At 50.2% G+C, this 19062-nt stretch overlaps 1 protein-coding gene across 1 annotated transcript; it reads left to right on the top strand.

Annotated features, from left to right (window-relative positions):
• Nucleotides 1–5976: 5976 nt before the first annotated feature.
• Nucleotides 5977–15724, top strand: LOC140404045 (ATP-sensitive inward rectifier potassium channel 11-like). Its single transcript, XM_072492399.1, has 2 exons — nt 5977–6582; nt 13594–15724. Exon 2 carries the CDS (start codon nt 13619–13621, stop codon nt 14861–14863), a length of 1245 nt encoding a protein of 414 aa, XP_072348500.1. The 5' UTR covers nt 5977–6582; nt 13594–13618; the 3' UTR covers nt 14864–15724.
• The last annotated feature ends 3338 nt before the right edge of the window (nt 15725–19062 follow it).

The raw sequence follows: 19062 nt of genomic DNA on the forward strand, positions 1-19062 counted from the left end.
CGGCCGCCGCCTGCCCCCGGGCACGCCGGGAGCTGTAGTCCGCCGGACGCCGCCGCCCAGCCGGGCGGGCGAGCGCTGAGACTACAAGGGCCAGGGTGCATGGCGCGGCGGGGGGGGGGGTGAGAGGGGAGGACGAGCGGAAGTGGGGAAGGGCGAGCGGAGGGCGGCGAGCGCCGGAAATGGCCGATCGCCGGCGGCGGCGGCGGGGGGGGGGGGGGGAAGGCCGAAGTACGGAGAGGAGAGGGGTCGGCCGAGCACTGGCGGAAACACACGAAGCCCCCCGGGCGCCTGCCTCTTAAAGGGGCAGGCACAGGCATTTTTTAATTTACATTTTGTTCTTTAAAATATTTTTAAAATAAATTTAGAGTACCCAATTCTTTTTTTTTCGAATTAAGGGGCAATTTAACGTGGCCAATTAACCTACCCTGCACATCTTTAGGTTGTGGGGGTGAAACCCACGCAGACACGGGAAGAATGGGCAAACTCCACATGGACAGTGACCCGGGGCCGGGATCGAACCCCCTCGGCGGCCTGAGGTGGCGGTGCCAACCCCTGTGCCGCCGTGCCGCCCCCTGGCACAGGCGCCCATATGGGCTGGTTTAGTTCAGTGGGCTAGACAGCTGGTTTGTGATGGAGAACAAGGCCAGCAGCGCGGGTTCAATTCCCGTAGCAGTTGAGAATTCTGAATTCTCCCTCAGTGTACCCAAACAGGCGCCGGAATGTGGCGACTAGGGGCTTTTCATAGTAACTTCATTGCAGTGTTAATGTAAGCCTACTTGTGACAGGAAAGGTTATTTATGCAGCACGGTGGCCCAGTGACTTAGCCCTGCAATCTCACGGCGCTGAGGTCCCAGGTTCGATCCCGGCTCTGTCTGTGTGGAGTTTGCACATTCTCCCCGTGTTTGCGTGGGTTTCGCCCCCACAACCCAAAGATGTGCAGGGTAGGTGGATTGGCCATGCTAGATTGCCCCTTAATTGGAAAAAAATTAATTGCCGTGCACTAAATTCTTTTTTTTTAAAAAATAGATCATTTATTATTATTTTTATTTATTCTTCCCCTGTTGCCACTTTGGTGGCCAGAAGCGGGCTGGTTAGTTCTGGGCTCAGATTGCCACCAAAATCCGTCTTCATCAATGGCACAAAGGAAAGTGGAAACAGTGCGGTTCTAAAACGTTCTCCACAGACGCTACTAGACCAGCTGAGCCTTTCAACATCTTCTGCTCTTATTTCAGATAACCTGCACGGGTCTTACGGGGAGGGACGATTAACTGTCCTGTGGGGATCTTGCAATGAGGGGGCGGGGAGGGGGGGGGGGGGGCCCTTAACAATACTTGGCTTCGTATAAATAGAGGCGGGCAGTAAGGCACCGACTGGAGGAGACCCAGTGGGGAACTGCTGGAGCTGTACATAATGGTAATTGTAAAATAAAGTAAGTTTTTGTTTCAACGTACTCTTCATTGCCCTTACAAAACAAATAAACTTGGGGGGGGGGGGGGGGGGGCGGTTCCAGGTACATGAATCATTACAACTTTCATGACTTAAAATTCAAAGACATGAACAAATAGTTTGAGGGAATACTTTACTCTATATCCAGAGGGCTAGCCTAAACAGGTGATTCGTGATGCAGAGCAAGGCCAACAGCGTGGGTTTAATCCCCCGACAGGCCAAAGTTATCTATGAAGGCCCAACCTTCTCAACCTCTCTCTTTCTCTCTCAGGGGAGAGCAGCCTCTGGTCGTCTGGGACTACAAAGGGGCAAAAGTCATGTTTCAGCCGTCCAGATCCCCTGCTTGATCATGCCTGAATTACTGGAAGCGGTTCAGGGCATCACGCCTTAGGAAGGATGTGTTGGAGGGCGTGCAGCATGGGTTCACCAGGATGATACCTGGACTCCAAGGGTTAGATTATGAAGACTCACGGCTAAGGTTGTATTCCCTGGGGCTTAAAGAGGTGGTGTCATATCATATAATTTACAGTGCAGAAGGAGGCTATTCGGCCCATTGAGTCTGCACCGGCTCTTGGAAAGAGCACCCTATGCAAGCCCACACATCCACCCTATCCCCATAACCCAGTAACCCCACCCGACACTAAGGGCAATTTTGGACCCTAAGGGCAATTTATCATGGCCAGTCCACCTAACCTGCACATCTTTGGACTGTGGGAGGAAACCAGAGCACCCGCAGGAAACCCACGCAGACAACGTGCAGACTCCGCACAGGCAGTGACCCAAGCCAGGAATCGAACCTGGGACCCTGGAGCTGTGAAGCAATTGTGCTAACCGCAATGCTATCGTGCTGCCCTTGTCACAGCAGTTCTCAGGGGATCAGGGGGATCAGATGGGGCTGATGGAAGGAAATTCTTCCCGCTGGTTGGAGGGTCTTGGACCGGGGGAGAAACTAAAAGTTTGGGCTCGATCTTTTCAGAGTGAAATGAGGAAATGCATATACACAAAAATGGTGGCAGAAATTTGGAATTCTCTTCTGCAGATTGATTCTGGATTAATTTTTGATCTGAGATTGAAAGATTTTTGTTCACCAAAGGATATAGGGAATGGTGGACATATGGAGTTAGAAGGCAGATCAATTAAATGGTGTAACACCTCCTGCTCCTATGGGTCTCTCTTGACTGAAAGTTTTAAGTAAGCATATGTATCTCCCATTATGCCATAAATGGAGAAATTGAAAGGGAAAATTTCCCTTTTAACTATATTATTACGCATTGACTGCTGTAGGAAATTCTCCTAAAAATACACTTTTATTTGCAAATTGTTCTTGTCTGGGGGTGTTGCAAATGTTGCCTGGGGTGCAGCCTGTCCAGGGGTGCAATACCTCATTGTTCTTGCAGGTGGCGCCTGGTGCAGTGGAGCCCATTATCACCCCCTCCGGGTCTCAAATGGTATTGCAGGTACAGAAGCCAATAGGGAGGGTGGATTTAACCCCCAAACCATCCTACCAGTGTGAGTCAGTGTGGATCGCCCCCACGGTCGGGGGCCGAGTCTTCGGTTGTCGAGTCCCCAGGCGTCGCAACTCCCTCTCTAAACCTCTCGGCCTCTCTCTCTGCTTTAGGGCGCTCGTTAAAACCTACCCCTTTGACCAGGTGTCCTCACGTCCCTTTGGTGTGTCTCGGTGTCAGGTTTCGCCTGAGCTTGCGATGCCCCATCACCTTGGGGCACAACGGCGCTGTATAAATGTAAGTTGTTGTTGTGTACCCAGCACCGGGGACCGGGAAGCTGCCTGGGGGGAGGAATTGTCACTTTAAAACCGTCCGTTCTTGGGCTGCACCTGAACCCAGGACTTACATGGCAGGAGTCTTCAACGTTGGCGCGATGTGGAAATTGCTTCACAGTCAATCGCTAAACTTGTTAAAGAGTTAACGTAGGCTGTGTCTGGAATGAATCAGCTGTGGAAGTTAGAGGGAGCAGGGTGAAGGAAGAGACTCCAGTGGCGGCCGTCGACGGCCCAATTGCGGCCCACCTGAGTGGGGACATTGAGACATTCCGTTGACCGCGCGCAGGGTCGCCGCATTCCGCTGATTTCCGTCCATGTCGGGTTTTTTTCCCTACCGGTATGGCTGAAAATGATTCGCCCGTAAACTGAGGGCGAGTGAAGTGAGGAGCGTGCACGCCAGCACAAACTTAAAAAATAACTTGCAATGGGGAGGGCGGCATGTGGCGCAGTGGTTAGCACTGGGACTGCGGCACTGAGGTCCCAGGTTCGAATACCTGGCCCTGGGTCACTGTCTGTGTGGAGTTTGCACATTCTCCCTATGTCTGCGCGGATCTCACCCCCACACACCAAAGATGTGCAGGTTAGCTGGATTGGCCATGTTAAATTGTCCCATAATTGGGAAAAAAATAATTGGGTACTCTAAATTTTTTTTTTTAAGTGAGGAGCTTGCTGATTGCTCACAACATTGACTGTGAGAGCCGTGCGTCCAAAGTGTCAATATGTCTTCGCCATTTGAAATCGATAACAGTTCTATTAATATATAAATGATTTAAGCATTTTCTATATCCCATTATGGAATGGTCAGCGTGTATTAAATGTATTTAATCTTATTCAAAATTCATGGTTGATGAACAAGCCCCGGTTTCAATCTTGCGGCCCACTGAGATGAAGGAGGACCGCTCGCCTGGTCCACTCACTCGCCGCTGGGTTGTCCATCACGTCTCCACATTCCCCAAGTGTTCGTCAAGGACCGAACTGCACAGTCTTCCTGCTAATCGTACAGTACACTCTGGTTTCTCTTCAGATCGTATAAATCTTTTTAAAATAAATTTAGAGTACCCAATTCAATTTTCTTTCCAATTAAGGGGCAATTTAGCGTGGCCAGTCCACCTACCCTGCACATCTTTTGGGTTGTGGAGGTGAAACCCACGCGGACACGGGGAGAATGTGCAAACTCCACACGGACAGTGACCCAGAGCCGGGATTGAACTGGGACTTCGGCGCCGTGAGGCAGCAGGGCTAAGCACTGCGCCACCGTGCTGCCCCCAGATTGTATAAATCTTAAGCCTTTCTTGCTAATCGCACAAGAATGTTATTAGTCTGGTAGAATCTCCCTAATGTTGGTGATTTTATTGGCAACACCCTGAATTATACATACAGTTCTTATTCTTTTTAAATTTAGAGTACCCAATTCAATTTAGCGTGGCCAATCCACCTAGCCTGCACATCTTTGGGTTGTGGGGGCAAAGCCCACACAAACACGGGGAGAGTGTGCAAACTCCACACGGACAGTGACCCAGAGCCGGGACCGAACCTGGATCACAATCAGCCACAGTTGTTCATGGTCCCGTCACGGCCCTCCTCCGCCACCAAGAGCAAACATGTGACCATCAGAGAGTAGAGGGAGAAAGGTGGTTTCGAGGTAAAACAAAGGCAAAGTAATGCAGATGCTGGAAATCTGAAATGAAAACAGAAAGTGCTGGAAACTCCCAGCAGGCCCGGCAGCGTGTGTGGAGGGAGAAACGGAGTTGACGTTTCGGTTCCGCGTGACTCTTCCAAGAGTCTTGTCGGACTCAATCCTAGAATCGCTAGAAGGAGGCCATTCGGCCCATCGGGTCTGCACCGGCCCCACGAAAGATCAGCCCACCTCGGCCCACCCCCTCGCCCTATCCCCACAACCCACCCAATCTTTTGGACACTAAGGGGCAATTTAGCACGGCCAATCCACCTAACCCGCACTTGAAAAGCGAAACCTGTTTTTCTCTCTCCACAGTGGCTTCCAGCCCTTCTGAGCTTATCCAGAACTTGCCATCAGGCTTTAAGGCTAGTAAATCAGAGGGGATGTGAGGAGAATTTTTTTTTAACACAGCCAGTTGTTATAACCTGGAATGCGCTGTCTGAAAGGCGGGTGGTAGCAGGTAGGGGAGACGGTGGTGCTGTGGTAATGTCCCTGGATTGGTAACTCAGAGACCTGTCGTGTTAGGCACACTGGTATAACACTGGCTGCAACTGGATGCAGCTTAGATCAAAAAGATACTCCAGACCTTGAAGTTAGTTCAATCAGGTTTATTGAACTAATAGCACAGTTAGCACAGTTCTCTGTGAGTTCGACTCTCTGCTAACCTTTGTGTGGTTACTCTGTTTGACTGAACCAAACTAGCTCTTAGCCACGTGGTGGAGGTATGAGATTGTAACAACACCCTTGACTGACTCTCCAGATGTTCATCAGTGGAAAGAGGTGGAGTGTGAGTGCCTCGTGCCTTTTATAGTCAGATCCCACCCCTGAGTGTCCTGCCTGCTTATTGGTCATGTCCTGTTCTCCGTGTCCATTAGCTGCTTGTCTATGCCTGTCTGTATATCATTATGTGTGTGCCTGCATATCATGACAAGACCCAACGCAATGCTCTGGGAACCCCGGTTCGAATCCCACCACGTCGGAAGGTGGGATCTGAATTCCACAAAAATCTGGAATTAAAAGTCTGACGATGACCGTGAAATTGGTTGTCGTAAAAACCCACCTGGTTGACTCATGTCTGCATTGTCCTTTGATTTTTTAAAACATAGGAGACAGAAACCCAAGTTGTGACACTCTCCATCACCTCCTCCTCCTCGAATGAGTCGCTGGACACATATTACACAGTGATGCCCAGCATTCCTGCAATGCTGTGAAGAAGTGACTCCCCAGGCGATTCTGAAGCTCCTCACAGCCCCTAATTATTAATTCCAAAGCAAATCGTGTGCGACGACAAACCATAAGGAAACCCTTCACCTAAAATTTTGGTGAGGTGCTTCCCCTTTAAGAAGAATCCGTGGACATTAGGCAAAAATAAAACCCTCCGCCTGTCCTTAAGCCATCGCTTTAAGGGTCGTATCCCATTACTTGTTTCCATGGGAATTGATGGATCAGCTGATTTATTTTGTGACACTTCTCTCCAGCCCTATGCTCCTCGTACCTTTCGTAAGCCGGTAGAACAATAACCTCCTCCATCAGGTGAGGCCAACGGAGGAGGCTTTGAATGAGAGGGATGCTGAATCCGACACTCCCAGACTCCGACTGAGCAAATTAAACAGAGCAGACGGACAACAAAGATACAGGGAGGATTCCGTTGTTTAATCCGACTCCTCTGGCACCCAAGGTCAGTAAATGTTCTGCTCCCCGGACCTTTTCCGTTCACAGAAATAGGTGGCAAGGAATTGCAATCCTGCCGGTTTTGGACTCAGCGCGTCCCCTGTTTACTGAGGTGAGATTGAGTGGATGGAGCGCTGACTGAATAAAGTATGTGGCTCATACCAACGCAGAATTGGATGTCACCCTGCATTAAAACGCATGCTTTAACTTTCAAACGTCACCCAACTTTGATTCCGTGCAAGAAAGAAAGGCTTGCATTTATATAGCGCCTCTCCCGACATCCCAAAGTGCTTCATGGTCAATGAGGTACGTTCGAGGTGGAGACACTGTTGTAATGCAGGGAGTATGGCAGCCAGTTCACACAAACAGCAATGTTAGAAGACCAAATCATTTTGATGTTAAATGAACAATAAATACTTTAAAACATTTTTTAGAGGATCCAATTCTTTTTTCCAATTAAGGGGATTTTCACAGTAACTTCATTGCAGTGTTAATGTCAGCCTACTTGTGGCACTAATAAAGATCATTAATTTAGCGTGGCCAGTCCAACTAACCTGCACATCTTTTTGGATGAACAAAGAATAGTACAGCACAGGAACAGGCCCGGGGTTGAGGGGAGTGAAACCCAGGCAGACGTGGGGAGAATGTGCAAACTCCGCACGGACAGTGACCCGGGGCCGGGATCGAACCCGGATACTCGGTGCCGTGAGGCAGGAGCATTGACTGCTGCGTAATGTGCGATAAATACTGAGCAGGACACCAGAGAGGACTCACTCACTCCTCCCCACATCCTTCAAATTGATGCCACGGGTTCTTATTTACATCAGGCATGCGGGGCCTCCTCTGAGAGACTGACACCTCCGACGCTGCAGCGCTCCTTCAGTGCCGTGCAGGACTGGAAGCCAAGGTTTTCGTGCTCGAGCCCCTGGAGTGGGTATTGAATTGACAACTTGCTGAGTTCGAGGGGAGAGCGCTGTTAGCAGCTGAGCCAAGGCTGACAGCACTTCGGGTGTTTTCCCCTGTTTCCACCCTTGCCCAATCATCTCATCCCGGATAGTTTCTAAACCCTAAGGAATCATCGGCCCATTCTTTTGTCCTTCACCTGCTCACAGTTTCTAGGCAAAGGCAGCAAATGCCAAATTTGCTCTCTCCGTCGCTTCGTCAGAAAGTTTCTTGTCTCTAATCTTGCTGTGGTATACCGAGGTTTAAAGCTCGCTATTTGGAGGGACAAACTATTGCCGTGTGTGTGCCCTGAGTGTAATATTTTGCACTGTAATGCGACAGCGGTTTAAAGATCTATACTCCCTTCTTCTATTTCTCTCCTTGCAGCAATGAGTCCTTCCTGGAGTCCAGGTATGGGGTATTGACCCTTTCTGGTCTCTCTCTCCCAAATGTCCATCTTTCGATATGAACTCCAATCAGTGTTTGTTCAGGCTATTCAACTCTGTAGGGCATCGCTGCGTGTCCTGATCCTGTTATTACCTGATGGCCAGGTGTGCTTCCTCGGTAGGGGTGGCTGGAAGATGATCAGCAGTGGCTTTACGAGGGGACGTTACCCTCTTGGGATATCAGGGCCCTCAAACCACGGCCCCTAGCGACAGCAAGAAGCTGACTGCACACTGGGGAGTCTTCGATCTCCGTACCGCATCACACTGAGCATTCACCCAATGGGCTTATGGGGATAGGGTGGAGGCGTGGGCTTAAGTAGGGTGCTCTTTCCAAGGGCTGGCACAGACTCCATGGGCCAAATGGCCTCCTTCTGCACTGCAAATTCTATGACCATCCAAAAAGTTCAGGAATCTCAACTCCATCCAAAACAAAGTAGCCCCCATCCACCACCTTAAACATTCACTCCCTCCACCACCGACGCACAGTGGCAGCCGTGTGTACCATCTACACCATGCACTGCAGGAACTCACCAAGGCTCCTCAGACAGCGCCTTCCAAACCCACGGCCTCTACCACCTCCACAAGGGCAACCGACACGTGGAGGACACCACCGCCTGGAGGTTCCACTCTCAGTCACTCACCACCCTGACTTGGAAATATATCGGCCGTTCCTTCACTGTCGCTGGGTCAAAATCCTGGAACTCCCTCCCTAACAGCACTGCGGGTGTACCTACATAGAAACATAGAAAATAGGTGCAGGAGTAGGACATTCGGCCCCTCGAGCCTGCACCACCATTCTATATGATCATGGCTGATCATGCAAATTTAGTATCCCACTCCCGCTTTCTCTCCATACCCCTTGATCCCTTTCGCCGCAAGGGCCACGTCCAGCTCTTGAATATGTCTCGTACACCTCAGCGGCTCAAGAAGGCAGCTCACCACCACCACCGATTCCGGCCTCGGGTGACTGTCTGTGCGGAGTCTGCACGTTCTCCCCGTGTCTGCGTGGGTTTCCTCCGGGTGCTCCGGTTTCCTCCCACAGTCCAAAGATGTGCAGGTTAGGTGGATTGGCAGTGATAAATTGCCCTTAGTGTCCAAAATTGCCCTTAGTGTTGGGTGGGGTTACTGGGTTATGGGGATAGGGTGGAGGTGTTGACCTTGGGTAGGGTGCTCTTTCCAAGAAACCGGTGCAGACTCGATGGGCCGAATGGCCTCCTTCTGCCCTGTAAATTCCATGATTCTAAATTCCATGATTCTGGAGGGGCCATTAGGGATGAGCAATAAATGCCGGCCTTTTCAGCAACACCCATGTCTCATGACGAATAAAAATAAACACCATTAGGTAAGCTTCTTTTTTAAAAAAATCAATTTAATTGGTCTTTGGAATCTTGGTATTTCCTTTGTTACCAAAAACAACCACATGTAAAAATAAAGCACTTCATTGGAGGGCATGAGATCATGAACAGCAATGTGAAAATATAAATTCATCTCTCTCTCTCTTTCTCATGCATTAATCACAAGTCCCGTGGCTCTGGTCACAAGGGATCAAAGGAGTCATCTTTTGTTTCAAAGAACAGAGACATTATGGCATGTGACACACAAAGCATTATTGTTCCCCTGCCAGATGGAGGTATGTATAATTTAGCGTTGCCTCTTTGCGACCATGAGTGGATGTTGTGTCCCTCCTTATGTCAAGTGTGCCTCAGGCGACCGTACTTCAGCGGTTCGACGTAGAATCCCTACAGTGCAGAAGGAAGCCATTCAGCCCATCGGTCTGCACCGGCCCTCTGAAAGAGCACCCTATCTAGGCCCACTCCCCCACCCTATCCCCATAATCCCACCTAACCTGCACATCTTCGGACTGTGGGAGGAAACCGGAGCACCCGGAGGAAACCCACGCAGATGCGGGGAGAAAGTGCAAACTCCGCACAGACAGTGACCCGAAGGTGGAATCGAACCTGGGACCCTGGAGCTGTGAGGCAGCAGTGCTAAACTCCATGCCGTTAAACCTAACTTTCCTTCTCACTCACTTCCTTTACTGTTGTTTGGACGACTGCCGTTCGTTCACTGTCGTTCAGTTTTCTTTGGACAAAATATCAAATTCCAGATGTGGCTCTCACACCTGGAGTGTGTCAGGCACATGTCAAAATCTACATTGAAGGATTGACCGGAATGAAGGGATTGCTCAAATCGCCCTCCTGGCATGTTTGACACTGCTCCAGGTTGCTCAATTAGCATTATTTTCAGACGCGCAATGCAGAGCATTAGAATAGTATTTGTCCAAAAACCTGGCTGAAAGCTCAAACTGTTACCATGCGTATTTGTGCCCCTGACTCTCATGGCACCACTGGTAATAGCTCGCCCCTGCCTCTGAATCAGAAGCTTATGGCGTCAGGTCCCACTTCAGAGACTAGAACCCAATATATTGACTCAGCCCAAGTACTGAGGGTGTGCTGCATTGCCAGAGGCGCCATCTTTTGAGACCTGAAACCATCTGCCCTCACAAGTGGATGTAAAAGGTCCAATGACCATAATTCGGGAGATGTGCATGGTGGGGGGAGTTCGAGTGTTTCACAGGACAGAAAGAGTCCCTTCAGCCCATGTTTGTCCTGCCCATCTATTCCATTCTCCAGCACTCGGTCCGTAGCCTGGTACGCTACCGGCGTTTCAAGTGCTCATCTAAATTTTTCTTAAATGTTGTGAGGGTTCCTGCCTCGACCACCCTCTCAGGCAGCAAGTTCCAGACTCCCGCCCCCCCCCCCCTCTGGGTGAAAAAGCATTTCCTACAATCCCCTCGAGGTCTCCAGAAAGAAAATGCTGGAAGATCACAGCAGGTCTGGCAGCATCTGTAGGGAGAGAAAAGAGCTGACGTTTCGAGTCCAGATGACCCTTTGTCGAAGCTCTTATCCCTCTGGATACCCCCCCCCCCCCGCCCGCTCCTCCGCACTCAGGCTGCGCAGTCTGGATCCTAACTACTCGCTGCCTGAAAACCCTACTCCCCGTGTCGCCATCGCTCCTTCACCCCATCGCCACAAACCTGTGTCCTCTAGTTCCCGATCCGTCCACCAATGGGGACAGTGTCTCTTTATCTGCTCTGTCCAGCACCCTCCCAGACCCCGATGATTTAAAAAAAATATATATATTTAGAGTAGTCAGTTCATTTTTCCCAATTAAGGGGCAATTTAGCGCGGCCAATCCACCTCCCCTGCACATCTTTGGGATGTGGGGGCGAGACCCACGCAGACACGGGGAGAATGTGCAAACTCCACACGGACAGTGACCCAGAGCCGGGATTGAACCCGGGACCTCATCGCTGTGAGGCAGCAGTGCTAACCACTGCGCCACCGTGCTGTCCTTCGACACCGATCATTTTGAAGAACGCAGTCAAATCGTCTATTAATCGTCTCTTCTCCGCGGTGAGCAGTCCCAGCTTCTCCAACCTAACCAGGTATTGGGGGTTTCTCATCCCCGGAATCTGTCTCATGATTTTTTTTCTGCACCCAGTTTCGAATTTTACCCTTTATTTTATATTGCCTCTCCCTGTTCTTCCAACCAAAGTGGGACACTTTTTAAAAAAAAAAAAAAATTTAAAGTACCCGATTTTTTTTTTTTTTTTTTCCCCAATGAAATGGCAATTTAATAATATTAATCTTTAATAGTGTCACAAGTAGGCTTACATTAACACTGCAAGGAAGTTACTGTGAAAATCCCCTCGTCGCCACATTCCGGTGCCTGTTCGGGTACATGGAGGGCGAGAATTCAGAATGTCCAATTCACCTAACAAGCACAACTTTCGGGACTTGTGGGAGGAAACCGGAGCACCCGGAGGAAACCCACGCAGACACGGGGAGAACGTGCTGACTCCGCACAGACAGTGACTCGGGGCCAGGATCAAACCCGGGTCCTCGGCGGCCTGAGTCAGCAGTGCTAGCCACTGCGCTACCGTGCTGCCCGTAAAGCGGGACACTATACACTTCTTGCCGATAGATTGAATCGGCCGCATGCCTGCCCATTCCACCATCTGACCAAGTCCTCATGAGGTTTAATCACCAGCCGCCTCACAGTGCACAACCCTTCCAGGTCTTGGGTCACCTGCGAATTCTGAAATTGTGCCCAGCTCACTGACATCTAGGTCATCAGCCAATAGCACGATTAACTGATCGTTTACCTCGTCTCTGCTTGTGGGATCTTCCTGTGCACTAATTGGCTTCCGTGTTTGATGCATTACATCAGGGTGGTGGGGGTGGGTGGGAGGCGGTGGGGTAGTGGTATTACCACTGGACTAGTAATCCAGAGAGCCGGGATAAGGTCCTGGCGACCTGGGGTTCAAATCCCACACGGCGGAATGATGAATTCAATAAAACAGCCGGGATTGAAAGTCTAACGATGACCGCGAAACCATTGTCGATTGTCGGAGAAGACCATCAGCCTCACTAACAGGAAGGAAGTCTGCCGTCCTTACCCAGTCTAGCCAACATGTGACTCCAGACCCACAGCAATGTGGTCGACTCTTAAATGCCCTCTGAAAAATGAAATGAAAATCGCTTATTGTCACAAGTAGGCTTCAAATGAAGTTACTGTGAAAAGCCCCTAGTCGCCACATTCCGGCGCCTGTTCGGGGAGGCTGGTACGGGAATTGAACTGTGCTGCTGGACTGCCTTGGTCTGCTTTAAAAGCCAGCGATTTAGCCCCGTGCTAAACCACTCTGAAATGGTTTAGCTCAGTGGGCTACACAGCTGGTTTGTGATGCAGAACAAGGCCAGCAGCGCGGGTTCAATTCCCGTACCAGCTTACCCGAACATGCGCCAGAATGTGGCGTCTAGGGACTTTTCACAGTAATTCATACGTGTGACAATAAAAGGTTATTAAATGGGTCGAATGAGACGCTCAGTTATATCCAACCTCTACGTACAGAAACAGGATACCGGAAACAAGAGTGGCTAACTCGGCCCCATCGCCCTTAAAATCCTGGAAACCCCCCTCCCTAACAGCACTGTGGGTGTACCTACACCCCAGGAACTGCAGTGGTTCAAGGAGGTAACTCCCCCCCCGCCTTCTCGAGGGCAATTAGCGATGGGCAATAAATGCTGGCCCAGCCTGCGACGCCCACGTCCCGAAAATGAAATTAATTGGCACTGAAGCACTTTGGGAGCATCCCGAGGTTGTGATAGGCACTCTATAAATGAAAGTTTCTTTCTCTCCCTTCCTCTGCTGAAACGTTACCTCCCATATCAGAGAGACGCTGTATTGTTTGCGTTGATGTTTGGGTCAGTGAGTCCCCATAGCCGAGTATTGCCGAGTGGTACAGGTGAGATGTGTCTCGGGTCCCACCCTGTGTTCTGAATGAGTCGACCCCCCACCCTGGACGGTGGTGCAGCTTTGCTTTACCCTGAGGGGTCCGAGGTGACCTGGGTCGCTCTCCCTGATGACCAGCTGGCCGGAATCGAACTTGTTGTGATGGAGCACACAGCTGATCAGCTTGACACTGCCCATTGTCTTGGTTCATTTGGGTGAGACGTTGCCCATAGCAACACCCCAAGCTGACGGCCCAATAACAGGTCTTGATGCACAGTCGGGCAGCAAAGAGATTAACCACATTCATGTTGTCCATTTTCATTCTGGCCCCACAGGCAGTCGGCTCCAGGCGCAAGAACAATGTTGGCAAGGAAGGGGATCATTCCAGAGGAGTACTTGGTGACCAGGCTGGTGGAGAACGACCTCTCACATCCTCGCTACCACGCCAAGACTAGGAAAGCTCGCTTTGTAACCAAAAATGGAGGCTGCAACGTGGCCCACAAGAACATTCGAGAGCAAGGACGCTTCCTTCAAGATGTCTTCACCACCTTGGTGGACCTCAAGTGGCCTTACATGCTTGTGATCTTCACCATGTCATTCCTGTGCAGCTGGATGCTCTTTGCGATACTTTGGTGGCTCATAGCCTTTGCTCACGGTGACCTGGACTCCCGGCAGGACAGTGTCGTTCCCTGCATCACCAGCATCACCTCTTTCACATCTGCTTTCCTCTTCTCCATTGAGGTCCAGGTGACGATCGGGTTTGGGAGCAGAATGGTGACCGAGGAGTGCCCCTTAGCCATCACTGTCCTGATCATCCAGAACATCTCGGGCCTCATCGTCAATGCGGTCATGCTGGGCTGCATCTTCATGAAGACCGCCCAGGCGAACCGGAGGGCGGAGACCATCATTTTCAGCAAGCATGCCGTCATTGCTCAGAGGAACGGGAAATTGTGCTTCATGTTCCGGGTAGGGGACCTGAGAAAAAGCATGATAATTAGCGCCACCATCCAAATGCAACTGGTCAAGAAGACCACCACCCAGGAAGGGGAGGTAGTCCCCATCTCGCAGATTGACATCCAGGTGGAGAACCCAGTCGGGGTCAATGCGATCTTCCTGGTTTCTCCCCTCATCATTAGCCACACCATCAGTAAAAAGAGCCCGCTCTACAACCTGTCAGCCGCTGGGCTGCAACAGGAAGACCTCGAGGTGGTGGTCATCCTTGAAGGCGTGGTAGAGACCACCGGCATCACCACCCAGGCAAGGACATCTTATTTGCCAGATGAGATCTTTTGGGGCCACAGGTTTGTGCCCATTGTGACCGAGGAGGAGGGAAGGTACTCGGTTGATTATTCCAAGTTTGGCAACACGGTAAGGTCCAAAACCCCGCTTTGCAGCGCCAGAGAACTTGAGGCACAGGAGAGAATCCAAAACCAAACCAACAATGGCCCAAATCTGCAGGTGAGCGCCCTACGTGAAAGGAAAGTCTCCAAGACCATCGATACCCCTGGAGGGCACACAAAATCATCTGTACGTTTTCAGTCCTTAGATTGTTTATCAGATCAGGAGTCACAAGAAATGATAGAGTCACGGTCATTGCTTCTCTGAACTTTCTTCCCCTGGATCGCCTTGGCTGAAAATCTGCTGTTCCTCTTCTACTTTCCTATTGTGTTTAAACCATGAATCATCAGCCCCTTCGTCGGCTCGAACTCATTTGGACATTAAAGGGATCAAGATATGTGGGCCTAACAGAGTTCAGCTAAAAAATCCAACCGTGATCTTTGATGAATGGTGGATGATGTTCGCAAGGGCTTTATGGCCTAGTTCTGCTCCCAGTGCCGATCCTTCCCCAGGCCTTTTAAAATTGTGAAAATGCTCACTACCCTCACTCTTTCCTTTTTTCAAAAAATATTATCTATTGCAGCCATTACTTCCCAATATCTTTGCTGCCACTCTGGGCAACGTCCGCCAGAGGCCTTGACCTTCCACCTTGCGTTTTTAAAAATGGCGGAGGAAGGAGATGATGGGGGACGCGGGCACTGGTTAAAATGCCTGACTCCCGCGTCCTGTCGGGCGAGAGCTCTCCGCGAAATGAGGTGACGGGCGGCCTCAGTCCACTTCTCATCGGTCACGGGGGATGAAAAATCTCACATAGGACGATCAAAAAATAAAAAAAGGAACCGGGTGGGGAGTGGAAAATGGCAGAAGTGGGCCGAGCTGAAGCACGTCGGAGGTTTCTCTGCACCGAGCCAAGATGTGTATGAGTTGTTGCGATCTTCCATTCCCCACCTTCCTCAATCAAAGCACGTGGTTCAAAAGGACAGTTCGGGAACAAAATTCCAAAGCGTTTTGACTTTGAAAATGAAGCACAGCGCCAGGTTTCAAAGCACATGGGCAACAAATGTCAAGCAGAATGTCCCAATGTGACCTTGGTCAACTCTTGCCTGTGTAACTAATCACGGTGTTTGTTTGGGGGAGGCGCGTGGGATGTGGGGGGCAGGGGCGAGACCCATTAATATCACCCTTGACCCAACAGAGGATGGTCTAACTCCTTGCAGTAAACCTGGGGAAAGGGTGGAAGACGGGTCGAGCTGGAGGAGGAGGAGAATGGGGAGTCACAGCTCATGGAGCTTTGATTCCTTCAAAGATGATCCCATTGAGACATATGTGGTGCTTAGGGAGGGCTTGTCAGGATAGATGCTGAGAGACTATTTTCCCCCCTGGTTGGAAGTCTAGAACAAGGGGTCATGACCTCAGGGTAAGAGGACAACCATTTAGGGCTGAGGTGAGGGGGAAATTCTTCACTTAGAAAGTTGTGGATCTTTGGAAACTGCAGCCACCCCCCCTCCCCGGAGGTGTTGTGTTCTGCTTCTTCATGAAACTTAAGCTGCTTCCTTGATGTATACTCTGACAAAGGAAGGTTCAGACTCGGAGATAGCTTTAACACGTTTATTGAACAGTTAACAATTCTCCTACTTGAGTTCGACTCTCCTGCTAATCTTGCTATAGTAACTCAGTCTAACTAACCAGTCTGCTCTAAGCCACGTGGTGGGTGTGATGCTTCTGATCTGCCCCTGTCCTACTCTCTAAGTGTTGCCTGTGGAAAGGAGAAAGAGCACGTGGGCCCTGTCCTTTTATATGGGTAGCCCCCTTGTGGTAGTGTCGCCTCTGGGTGTCTTGACTGCCCATTGGTCGCTTCCTATCTTATGTGTTCATTAGCTGTATGCCTGCATGCCATGATGTCTCTGGTGCTCCCTCTAGTGTTTACTCAGTTGTAGTGTATGCACATTAACCCCTTGTGTATTTACAATGATGCATATCACCACTGGAGGGAGCTGCGACTCTCAGTCACTGAGTCTATTCAAGACAGATATAGATAGATTTTTGGGCACCAACGTAATTCACGGCTTTTCTGGCAAAGTGTCATGTCGGGCTGGAACAGCGGAGGGTAGCTTGCGGGCGGATCTTCTCACTGTATTTTTTAATCTGATGAACTATGAAAATGGAAAGGGGTGGGCCCCCCGATGTAACGTTGGCGCAGCAGACTCTGATCGAGCCCAGCCTGCCAGCAAGTTCCGTTTTAAAAAGACACGCCACCCAATGGAAGAGAATAAAAATAGAACCCCCCCCCCCCCCCCCCCGCCTAGGCAACACTGCCCCACAAGGAATGGCCCCATGGCGCGGTCCCCTGGACTTCCCAAGATCTGTCCCATGGCACTGCCCCTTGGTAATGTCCTCTGGAACAGCCTGGGCACTGCCCCCTAGCACTTCCCAGGTATGGTTCCCTGGCACTACCTCAATTCCGGCCTCGGGTCACTGTCTGTGCGGAGTCTGCACGTCCTCCCCGTGTCTGCGTGGGGTTTCCTCCGGGCGCTCCGGTTTCCTCCACAAGTCCAAAGATGTGCAGGTTAGGCGGATTGGCTGCGCTAAAATTGCCCCTTAGTGCCCAAAGGTTAGATTGGGTTACGGTGATAGGGCGGGGGAGTGGGCCTGGGGGTGGGGTGTTCATTCAGAGGGTCGGCGTAGACCCGATGGGCTGAATGGCTTCCGTCTGCACTGTACGGATTCTATGATTCTATAATTCTGTAAACTCCAGCTGGCATAAAAGCCTTTTTGAGACCCCCGCAGGATTCTCTCCGCCCCTCTCGCCGTTCCTGCCCCCCCCCCCCCCCCAATATGTTGCTTCCACAGTGTAGCAAGACCTTAACAAGTGGACGCAAATTTAAGATGATTATAAGAACCCTAAATGGAGAAGATCAGGAAAGGAATCCAAAGATGGCAGCACGGTGGTGCAGTGGTTAGCACTGCAGCCTCACAGCGCCGAGGTCCCAGGTTCGATCCCGGCCCCGGGTCACTGTCCGTGTGGAGTTTGCACATTCTTCCCGTGTTTGTGTGGATTTTGCCCCCACAACCCAAAGATGTGCAGGGTAGGTGGATTGGCCACGATAAATTGCCCCTTAATTGGAAAAATGAATTGGGTACTCTTTTTTTTAAAAAAAAAAATGTTAAAAAGGAAAAGAATCCAAAGGCCGATAAAAATATTTTCTCACGCAAGCTCTTGTTGAAGGTGAATCCATTATTTTTTTTTCAATAGGGGAGAAAATAGTTCTTTGAAAAAAATATGACGTAGATTTGGATGAGACGATCCATATGGAAGGCACCACGGACAGGCTAGATTTCTTTTGCAAAAATATACTTTATTCATAAAACATCTGAAAGAGCATTGCGAAACATTTAACATTAGCCAGCATGTCCGCGTGGAGTTTGCATATTCTCCCCGTGTCTGCATAGGCCTCACCCCCACAACCCAAAGGTGTGGGCATAGATGGATTGGCCACGCTAAATTGCCCCTTAAGTGGAAAAAGAGGAATTGGGTACGCTAAATTTATTTTAAAACAAATTGCCGTCACAGAAAGTACAATGATATTCAAATTTTCTCCTCACATCATGTTGCACTCTGGGTTACTTCAATACAATTTTGATCGGAGTGGACTGGAGGGGGCCTGTTTGTTGTGCTGGAATATTCTTTAAGCAATTTCCTCTCCTATGTCTCCAGACTGAACTCTTCACAATTTATGATTGTTCCGTTAACTTTGATTCCGGGCAGCACGGTGGCGCAGTGGTTAGCACTGCAGCCTCACGGCGCCGAGGTCCCAGGTTCGATCCCGGCTCTGGGTCACTGTCCGTGTGGAGTTTGCACATTCTCCCCGTGTTTGCATGGGTTTCTCCCCCACAACCCAAAGGTGCGCAGGCTAGGTGGATTGGCCCCACGCTAAATTGCCCCTTAATTGGAAAAAATGAATCGGCAACTCTAAATTTAGGAAAAAAAACTTTGATTCCAGGTTACAGAACCTCCTGTGATATTCCAACGTATCTGTTAAGTTACAGTTAACAATGTGTCATCTTTTAGCGAGGACCAGGCTTGGACCCGTTCTTGGAGCCAGGGTATTTATCCAGCTGTTTCAGTTCAGGTTAAGGTCAGTGGTAACCCCCAGGATGTTGATGGTGGGGGATTGAACAATGGTAATGCCAGTGTCTGTCGAGGGGGCGATGGTTAGGCCCGCTCTTGTCAGAGATGGTCACTGCCTGGCACTTGTGTGAAGCAAAAGTAACTTGCCACTTGTCAGCCCAGGCCTGGATGTTATCCAGGTCTTGCTGCATCTGGACACTGACGTTTTCTGAAAATAATCCCACGGTTTAAAGAAAAGCTGGGAAAATAGATGTGGATTGTGCGTGGTGCTTCCTCCAATTTGTTTCTGGATCCAGGGGATTTGAGTGGGGAGCATGTGCTACAACCTTGTTATTGA

This window comes from Scyliorhinus torazame, chromosome 29 (assembly GCF_047496885.1).
Source record: "Scyliorhinus torazame isolate Kashiwa2021f chromosome 29, sScyTor2.1, whole genome shotgun sequence".
In the NCBI taxonomy this organism is placed as follows: domain Eukaryota; kingdom Metazoa; phylum Chordata; class Chondrichthyes; order Carcharhiniformes; family Scyliorhinidae; genus Scyliorhinus; species Scyliorhinus torazame.

Excerpts from the sequence above, each read along its gene's own strand:
- LOC140404045 (XM_072492399.1), top strand. The coding sequence starts at position 13,619 with ATGTTGGCAAGGAAGGGGATCATTCCAGAGGAGTACTTGGTGACCAGG.